Source organism: Sinocyclocheilus anshuiensis, unplaced genomic scaffold (assembly GCF_001515605.1).
Source record: "Sinocyclocheilus anshuiensis isolate Anshui unplaced genomic scaffold, SAMN03320099.WGS_v1.1 scaffold620, whole genome shotgun sequence".
In the NCBI taxonomy this organism is placed as follows: domain Eukaryota; kingdom Metazoa; phylum Chordata; class Actinopteri; order Cypriniformes; family Cyprinidae; genus Sinocyclocheilus; species Sinocyclocheilus anshuiensis.
The window spans coordinates 315,349-325,680 of NW_015557087.1; the positions used below are offsets into that span (position 1 = coordinate 315,349).

General features: G+C 35.5%; 1 protein-coding gene across 1 annotated transcript in view; it reads right to left on the reverse strand.

The window, feature by feature from the left end:
- Positions 1 to 10,332, reverse strand: part of efna4 (ephrin A4) — a 49,993-nt gene that overhangs the window by 9,225 nt on the left and 30,436 nt on the right. The window contains exons 2-3 of the mRNA XM_016471824.1: positions 5,469 to 5,764; positions 527 to 595 (exon numbers count right to left, since the gene is read on the reverse strand). Coding sequence (XP_016327310.1) covers positions 527 to 595; positions 5,469 to 5,764 — 365 coding nt within the window. The remainder of the gene's footprint in view (positions 1 to 526; positions 596 to 5,468; positions 5,765 to 10,332) is intronic.

Genomic DNA, 10,332 nt, shown 5'->3' on the forward strand with positions numbered 1-10,332 from the left:
TGTTTATAATAATATAAATGTGTTATAAAATTTGTTATTATTATTATTATTATTATTATTATTATTATTATTATTATTATTCAACACAGACAGCTTGATTGATTTTGTTGCTATAATAATTATCTACAGAAAAAAATACATACTAATTCCAATTTTACAACAAATTCATGATTTTATTGTTGTTTATTATAAATATTATGTATAGTATGTGCGTGTATGCCTATCTATAAAATGGAAAAATTCCCATTTGAAAATAAATGTGTTGTTTTCCATGTACAACAACGTAAGGCGACTGTTTAGCGCAAGACAAGTATGAGACTTTCTTTTCTATTTGCTATTTTAATCTCCATTTAAACCATTGTGCTGCAGAATGAAAAAAGAAAAGGAGGAAAAAATAGAAAGATGAGCCATGGAAAGAATGCATTAGCAGAAGAGGGGAAATGGAAAGATGTCTGCAGAAGGTAGGCAGAAAGAAGGAAAAGCGAGCGAGAAAACCCCTAGAGGATGAAGAGAGGACTGTACTTACTCGGTGGACAACACACAGTGACTCGTAGTTTCATACATGGGAGGGGGGGTCCGTCGTCTGTGGACAGTGCTGGAAGGAAAGAAAGACATAGAGAGAGTAACATAGCAGACTGATGTCTTTGACACTGGGAAAGAGGAATCTAAATTTGTTGCCACCAAATCGATGCTGTAGACTGCTCGCACAAAACACAAATACACACATAACCCAGGGCCATAAAAAGACTGCTTGACTCCGATGGAATGGCTAATCCATTAGCGCAAGTAGGAGCTGTAACGGGCTCGTTAATGCTGAGCTCGGCAGGACCGACTGTGAGCCGTTCCACAAATGATGGACACTCTGATGCAGTCAGATGGGCTCTGCGCAGACATTCACACTTCATAAACGTACATGATTACACCGTTACAACATTATTTACACACCTGGAGGTCATTTACTTTCAGCTCATCTCTAAGTGTGATCCAAGCGTGACTGCATATATTTGTTTTGAAGAAAATTCCACAACACAGTGGCATCAGAATGCTCAAACACAGTCTAACATTTCCTCAGTGGAAAAAAAAAAAAGAATTAAACATGCTCGGACTATGAAACATTGTGGATGTTGATGATAATGTGTGTATATTTTACATTACACTACATTTCTGCTTTGTTCTTTACTGCAAATTAAAGGTTCTCTGAGTGTTTAAGCCCTATAGGAAGTCAGTTGATAACATATAATGATCTTCTTTTACAGCTATACTGAAACTGCAGCTTGTCAAGCTGCTCATTTAAAGTTGTTCAGCTGCAGTCAAAAGAAGCTTTTGAGAAAGTAGTTCAAAATGCAGCAAGCACACCAACACTGGAACTGTGAAGGCCTCAAAGTTTTATGATTAAATTTGGAGTCATTTGATGTCAATTTTCACACTACGTTTTCATTGAAAGTTGAGCTGAACCTGTCTGACAGGTTGACCCAAAATGACCCAATTTTAGTCATAACACAATTTTGACAAAATGTGTAGTTACTGCATTTTGCCGTATCTAACTATATTCAACATAGTTTTGCTTATTTCATTTATTTTTTCAAACAGCAGTATTTACCTGACACAAATATTCAGGAACCCAATTAGGGTGACAGCATTATACCGCATTTGAACAGATCATTTTACACTAAATATCACCAATAACTCAACAAAAATCAAATAATTCAGTCACCATAATTTGTATAACTCCAAAACATAATAATGAACAGCCCTATTTAACTAAATACTATATTAAAATTCATACCATAATAACATTATGTATTGTATAATATATTACAAAATAAAAAGAAAACGTCTTCCCACTGGTAAAAAAAAAAACAGCAGAAATGTCATATGGAAATGATGCATGAATGCATGAAATATTATATATATATATATATATATATATATATATATATATAAATTCAACATGTAAGACCCCATAAGACAACCATCTCCGTGTCAAATAAAACAGCTTTTAATAGGCTACTGATTCGTTTTTATTTAATGAGTGCACACCATTTTAATGTATTTTGCAAAATACAAATTCATTAATTTCTACATTAAAAGAAGAAAAAATATCCTCACTGCACCTTTAAAATGAGGACTCGTTCTGCTAGAGCCTGCTGCTGGTTTTTTAAGCATGCTACATTAACATCAAGGGTAAGTCTGATGTTACAGTTGTAGATACAGATATACTTCATGTATATGAACATGTATACACACACACACACACACACACACACAAACACCCTGCAACAAAGCATGTGCCCTAAAATGCTGTGTGTTTACGCATATGCATACCTCATTAGCATCAGGCCATGTTATGAATGCTGTAAAACTATAATGAATCTCTTCCCAGAATCTGAGCAGCAGGTCTGGAGGTAGACAGACACGCTTAAATTCAGGATTGAGTGGGTCTGCCGTTTTAAAGAGTGTCTCTGGCTCCATGTTTAATCATAACCATAAATCTATAACAGCCATTTCAGTAACACATACCACAGCAGCGGCCATTTTCATCTAGTAGAGAGGCTTTTAACCGAATGTCTAACAACCGCAGATACATCCACTTAGTATGCACAGTAATTTCACATTGACGATAATGAGAACGGCTGACTCCAGCAGGGGTCTGTGTGTGTGTGTATGTCGTTATGTGTGTTTTGGTTTTCTGAACCCCATATGCATTCGGCCATAACTTTTGGGTTTGTGTTCAAGGCATTTGAGTGACTCTGGATTTCAAAGCAAAAGTCTGAGACCACTAGTAAAACTGCCTCGATTTTTTTTATTGAATTAATTTTTTTCTTCAAAAATTATATTAGTAGCATAGAAATTTTAAGTGGGAAAACGGACATAAATTTGTCTTTGTATTTGGTATGGGGGTCAACGACATACAGTGCCCATGATAAACACAAGAAAGAACATCTTTTAGAAATCTAGTTTAAAATACGTGCCATGTTTTTAGACAGTGCACTTTTTGTGTTCATGTTTGTTTCATATGGTGTGGAATTCTTTTAAATACCCTTTTCAAGAAAACTTAAAATTGAATTTCTCTCAAACATACCATGTGGTTTAATCATCAAGGAAAAAGTCAAATATATATTTTCCTTACACAGTATAATTTCTAAATATTTTTAAAAATAGTATCATGAATTAAAAATTCATAAATATTAAATTTCTGGGGATGCACCACATGACATCTCACAGCTTGAATTACTTGGTATTAAACCAACATAAAAAAGTCACAAGCTTTCCTGATTTTTTTTTTTTTTTTTGCATGCTGGTTGCACCATGCCTTTAATTTGGCAGGCAAAGTTTTTAAAATATTAATAAGCAGTTTTGCAGTTTAACATTTATTTGTATTAATTTTAATAATTTTAGATTTTTAATAATAATAATAATTATTATTATTATTTATAATAAATTAAAAAACATTAATTTTAGTACAAAGTAAAACACTCATTATAGAAATGTATTCAGTCAATGTATACATTTTATGTACATTTTTAGTGTTTTTCTATTTTTCAGCACGTTGGTTGCACCACGACTTTAATCTGGCAGGCAACGTTTTTAAAATATTAATAAGCAGTTTTGTGGTTTAATATTTATAGTAATAATTGTAATATACAATTTTTTATTATTATTATTATTATTATTAATAATAAGAAAAATTATTAAGAAATAAATTTTTTCTTTTAAAAAATGACATTAATCTGAATACAAAGATTAAGACAAAGAAACAAACATGCTCATTATAGAAGTGTATTCAGTCAATGAATGAATCTTATGTACATTTTTAGTGTATATTTTAATAATAAGAAAATGGCATCATGTCATTGACCAATGTCTCTCTGTTGATTTCATTACAGTTACACTGAAGCTGAAAACTTGATCCATGTTGTTAATCTAAAAGGAAACAATCCAATGGGAGAGTCACTTACAGGCACTTCTTGTATTAAAGTCCAGTTTGTCTTGAACTCTTTAGTAGTTATCTCTTCCATTTCATCCTTGAATGCTCTTACTCGTACTAACACACACAGACAAACTACTACTTGAATTTAGATCGGACACACTGATCCCTTGTTTTCAGCTACAGGATTGAGCTTAAACAATTAAAAAGACAGACACATTGTTACGCTTTCTTTGAAGTGAACAATAGACACACACACACACAAGCAGGGTAGGGTAGGGTTTGTGAAGTTTGACACAATGGATCTGTGCTGTGTATACACTCTCATGCTTGAACAATGCTCTATTGTCCTAGTCAGCACTGCTGTAATTTATGTAAAGATACTTTCCCCCCTTTCTGTCTCTTCCTCTTTTTCCCACCCTCTTTCTGGCCTTTGTTGTCCCACTCTTTCTTTCAAGGAGGATCTTTCCTCTTCTTCTACTCTCTCCCTTTCGACCGCCATCCTTCATCCTATAAGACCCCTGTGTCTGCAGACCCTCCGTCAGCCACTCCACGCTTTGGTTTTACAGTATATTGATTCTCTTTCTATTTCATGGCTCCATCATGCTATTCCACTCTTTCAGATCGAGCACATTGACACATTGAATATGGTAAACATCCAAAGTTTTAAAAAGCAAGAGTAAAAATGGATAAATAACAATAAATAATTGATCTAGAATTTAAAGCAGCAAGGTTTTAACAAACTGAATGTCTGTATCCCTACAGGGTGATTTTGACCTTGTCAACTGTATTCAAAACTTAAAACCAAGTTTAAACAACATCATAATTCTGACCCAATATGTTTAATTTATATTCAATTAACTGTCATAAGAACTATTTTTTACTACTACTTACTTTTCTTTTTTTTTATTAACTGCAAACTGTATTACAACAGTGTAGCAGCACTTGCGAATCTCATCTCAACAGCCCATAAATTTAGTAAAAAAAAAAAACACACACAAATATATATAAATATATTATAGCTTCAGGCTTTTTTTTTTTTTTTTTTTTTTTAAATAGTAATAAGAAAAACTGTGTGTGCTTTTCTAACCCAGAAAGGGAGAAGAAATAAGAGAAGGGAATTGAAAAGCTTTGGCCTGAAACCAAAGCTGTAAAAACAGGAAAACTGTCATGTAATTTTATGGCCACAGACCATCTTTCCTTCCTTTTTAGAGCCGAGAGGACAAGGGCGGAGCCAAAAGCAAAAAACAAAAGGAGCATTTTCACTTATACTCTCATGAATATTCATATAAATCCTAAAAAACTTATAAGATAAACATGCAGATAAACACAAAAGCAGAGACTCACTCCTGCTCACCAGGGTAGTAAAAATCAAAGTTGCTGTACCTGAATATGTTTTAATAACATTACATACTACACTACACGAATTAGGCTGTATCGTAATTCAAGTTGTATTTAGTACAAATGCATCTGTTCAAGGTTAAGCGGTCACCCTGATTGACGTTTTTGTGTATGTTCTCCAACACTGTAGCTCACTTACAGCTATAGTAGTAATGGTGTCCGGGCAGGAATTCAAAGCCCAGGGAGAAGGGTGTGAAGCGCTGGATCTTTTCAGAGAATCTGACAGGGCCATAGGGAGCGTACGGCTGGTTACACTCCCATCTCTTAATGGCCTCTTTAGTCTCCACGCAGCCCCTGAACTGGCCCTCAGCCACCAGGTAGAGAGCCAGAGTCTCCACAGGGCCGCTCGACGGGTGGTCGGCAGGATAGTGTGGACACAGTATATCCAGATAATCACTCAGATTGACCTGGACAGAGTAATCATCTCCTGTTAACCTGAGAGCAAGAGAGGTAGAGAGAGAGAGAGAGAGAGAGAGAGAGAGAGAGAGAGACAGAGAGAGAGTGGTATATTAGAGGGTGTATTTCTATCATGAGAGAAATTCATGGCCACAATCATTAAAAATGGCATTTTTCCAAGTCCACAGAACAGACGCGTCAGCATGATCTGCACTGAATCACACTCACATCGACACTCACTTGGCCGCTCCGTGGACTATTTAGTGATCAGTCACTGCTGCGAAACAAATGCTTTAACGCATCAGAAAATTAGTTCGTACCAGATGATACAGATAGAGGGATGCAGCGAAATCTTGTAATTGTAAAGATGGGCAAGCTAAATTAAGCAAGTTTTCATGTTACTGGAGTGATAGTGCACAATAACGCTGAAAGGAAAGAGAAACCCTGAGGATTTCAGTAAGGTCAAAAGATTCACACAGCAGCAGATACGGACCATGGCTTCAATAACAGCTTCATGCTAATTAGTGAGAGTTTCGTTCTTTGCTTGCCACACACACAAAGTCAAAAGTCAAGTTGCACTAATAGGGGAAGAATTAGCATAAAATGGCCCTTAGTGGCTTGGTAAATAAATTCACGCTCCCATTTGTTTACACACTGTTGACTTTAAAAGGAAGTGTGTTGAAGACACCATCAATGAAATGAAAGCGAGAAGAGCGAGAAAGACAAAGACAAAGAAAGAACAAAGAACAAAATAATACAAATGAATAAAAGAAAACATAAAAAGTTAAAAAAAGAATGAAAGCTGGAGAGAGAGAGAGAGAGAGAGAGAGAGAGAGAGAGAGAGAGAGAAAAGGAAAGTAGACAGAAAGAAAGAAGTCAGAAAGAACAACAAAAAAATAACAGACAGAAAGAATGACGATGAACAATAAAGAATGAATAAACAAAAGAAAATATGAAAGGATGAACAAAAATAATGAGAGAGAAATATGGAAAAAAGACAGGTAGAAATAATGACAAGAAAAGAATGAAAGAAAAATAGGGAGAGAGAGAAAAATATCAAGAAAGAAAGAAAAAAGAAAAAGAACGACAGAAAAAAGTAGGAACAAAAAAGATGGACAGAAAGACAGAAAAATAAAGAAAAGGAAAGAAAGTGAGAAAGAGCAAGATGACAGATGGAAAGAAGGTACGAATGACAGAAGAAAATAATGACAGAAATGATGAAAGGAGGAACAAAAAAGAAAGATAAAACAAGAAAAACAAAGAATGACAATGAACAAAAGAATGAATAAACAAGAAAATATGAAAGGATGAACAAAAATAATGAGAGAAATATGGAAAAAAGACAGCTAGAAATAATGACAAGAAAAGAATGAAAGAAAAATAGGGAGACAGAGAAATATCAAGAAAGAAAGAAAAAAGAAAAAGAACGACAGAAAAAAGTAGGAACAAAAAAGATGGACAGAAAGACAGAAAAAGACAGAAAATGAAAGAAAGTACGAATGACAGAAGAAAATAATGACAGATAAAGAAAAGAGGAAGAAAGAAAGAAACAGAGAAAGAAAGAGAGAAAGAAAGAAAGAAAGAAAGAAAGAAAGAAAGAAAGAAAGAAAGAAAGAAAGAAAGAAAGAAAGAAAGAAAGAAAGAAAGAAAGAAAGAAAGAAAAAAATAATGACAGATAAAGAAAAGAGGAAGAAAGAAAGAAACAGAGAAAGAAAGAAAGAAAGAAAGAAAGAAAGAAAGAAAGGAGACAGCCAAACAGACAGAAAGACAGACGGGAAGAAAAAAAAAAGAATGGAAAAAAGAAAAAGTTTGCAGCTAAGTTCACAGGTACTTAAGAAGTGCAGATCAACTACAGACTGTGCAAAAACAGGTGAGAAGCAGAGCAAAGCAGCAGCGGAGATGAAGCGAGACAGGAAGAGAGGTGAGGACTGAGAGAGAGAAGGGTTAGAGAGCGGAGAGACAGACACATGGAGGGAGGTAAAGAAAGGGTTCTATTTTAATTAGTGGCCCTAGAGAGAGTTTGGTGGGAGACAGCAAGAAGACAAGATGGATTTTAATTGGTCTTTCTTGACTGCGAACGTGCACGTGTGCCAGAGAAGGAACGCGAGCGAGGGATGAGAGGAGGCCACGGAGGAGAAGAAGAAAAGACAGGATGTGAGAGCGAGGTGGCCGGTCCAGGTCTGTCACTGGGAGTCTTTTGTGAAGAAGTGGCAGAGCAAAGGAGGCAGAGGAAGTCTGAGAAGGAAAGAAGGGAGGAAAGGAGCGCAGACGGGCAGAAGAATGAGGAGGGGGTTATCCAGAGTTAAGTGGGTGGACAGAGAGACGACGGAAAACGGCTAATGAAAGGCTCCAGAGCAGAGAGAGAAAGAGCAAGGGAGCCAAACAGATGGAGTGCAGAGGGAGAAACAGAGAAAGTTAGAGAGTAAACTAGGTATCTGACCCACCGTCTATGACCTAGTTAAAAAATTACCTCATTTTTTCCCGGTGTAAACTCGTTACAGAAACCAGAAAATACAAGATGTGGTCTGGCTGAGGTCATCTTTCCATAAGCTTTCATATTGAACCAACAGTGATTCGAGATGAAGGTAAAGATCATCTCTTCATCAAACTATCATGTCATAGTCCATCCAAGATCTGACAGCAAATGTCATATTTACAAATACTGCAAGCTTGGCCAGTGATGAGACATCCATAAGTTGCTAATTAGCTGTCAAGCAAATGTAATTGTCATCAATCAGGCCCATCTGAAGGGACAATCATCTCATGTCATGAGCGTTTATGGTGTCACAGTTGAATAAATGAACACTGGACCAGAATAAATGGAGTTTGTTTGACCTTTTCTCTTGGTTTTCTCAAGATAATACATTTAGAAACTAATCTGAGGATCAGTTTCATGTTTAATTTCATTAGAGATCGGTACTGAATATTTATTAGTTAAGGAATAAAGAGTCATTCATGCCAAAGACAGTAACTATAACTATAGAAGTTTTAATAATTGTTCTAATTCTATTAGAATACTGAAATCCATACCACAACTATAATGATAATGACGTTTGGTTGGAATCATTTTCAGAATTTTTTTTTTTCCAGCAGATGAACGATAAAAACACTGACAGCCAATCAGATTCCACCCAGCTTTTAAAGGGATAGTTCACCCAAAAATGAAAATTCTGTCATCATTTACTCACCCTCAAGTTTAAAGAAAATTTAAAGTGATAGATGACATAACTACAGCACTCGCTTAGAATAAACAAAGCGATATGGTCTGTTGGTGTGGATGCCAATATAGTTTTTGTTATCTTTCTTAGTGTGAATGGGCCTATATGGAAGCGTTAAGCCTCACAGAGTGAAAAATAAAATGGGTAATTGTGAGATAAGGATTAAAATAAAGTCAGTTATGAGGGGGGAAAAAGTCACAACTGCAAGATAAAAAGTTGCAGTTGTGAGATATGAAAACCATAGTGAAATTGCAATTGTTAGAACTGTTAGAAATGTTAGATATCTTCACATTTGTGATCTGAAAGTCTAGAAAGTTTCTTCAATGGTGGAATCTTACTGTCACAGGTTATCTGTGTTTTGTGTTCAGTTCTTTCTGTCGTTTATGCTGCTTTCATGCACTATCGGAATTGTCCTACTTACCACTTCTGAAGTTGTAATTATGAGTTTGCTGCGTTCAAGTGCTTTGTTGTTATTGAATCATGGAGAATGGCCCATTCATGATTTTATTCTTGCCTATTTCGTGGAGAAATCTTATTAAAGTGAAAATGTACTGAAAATATTTAGTCAACATTCAAAAGGTTTTGAATAAGAATGAAGCATCCCATCCATGAATAGCCATTTAAACATTCGCCGCACTAGAAATTCAGCTTGCTGACAATTCTGAAATTTTGGTCAAATAAATGCTGTTTAGGCTGTGTATAATACATACAATAAGCATCAAATGGCTATTTATATACATAAGTGTACATGACTGTAACGGCAAGAGAAAAAAAAAATGTAGATGTTGTGGGAAAAATAACTATGAAAAAAAAATAATATTACAACTATGTTTTTCTCCTCAGCAATGTTTCAAGTTTACAGCCCCCCAACTTGCAAACTTGGGTATCAAAATGTTTCCCAGTTGTAAATATGAGTTGACATACTTTTACACTAGCTTCCATGTGTAACAGCATGCTTTGTGAATGATTCATTATGTATCAACCTTTAAGCCTTAAAAGGTTAGTTCACCCAAAAATGAAAATTGGCTTGTGTTTTACTCACCCTCGAAGCATCCTAGGTGTATATGACTTTCTTCTTTCAGACGAATCCAGTCGGAGTTATATTAAAAATTGTCCTGGCTATTCCAAGCTCTATCATTGCAGTCAGCGGGTGTTGCAGTTGAACAGTCCACAAGTCGTCAAATAAAGCGCGCGCATTCATAATAAACGTGCCTCAAACGGCTCCGGGGGGTGAATAAAGTTCTTCTGTAGTGAATCCATGCGTTTTTTTTTTAAGAAAAATATCCATATTTCAAACGTAATAAACACTTTTATATCACTTCCGCCAACTGTCATAAGCGGAAGCCGTGCCGGCGGATGTCGTAGCACGTCGGCGTTGCGTGATTAGTG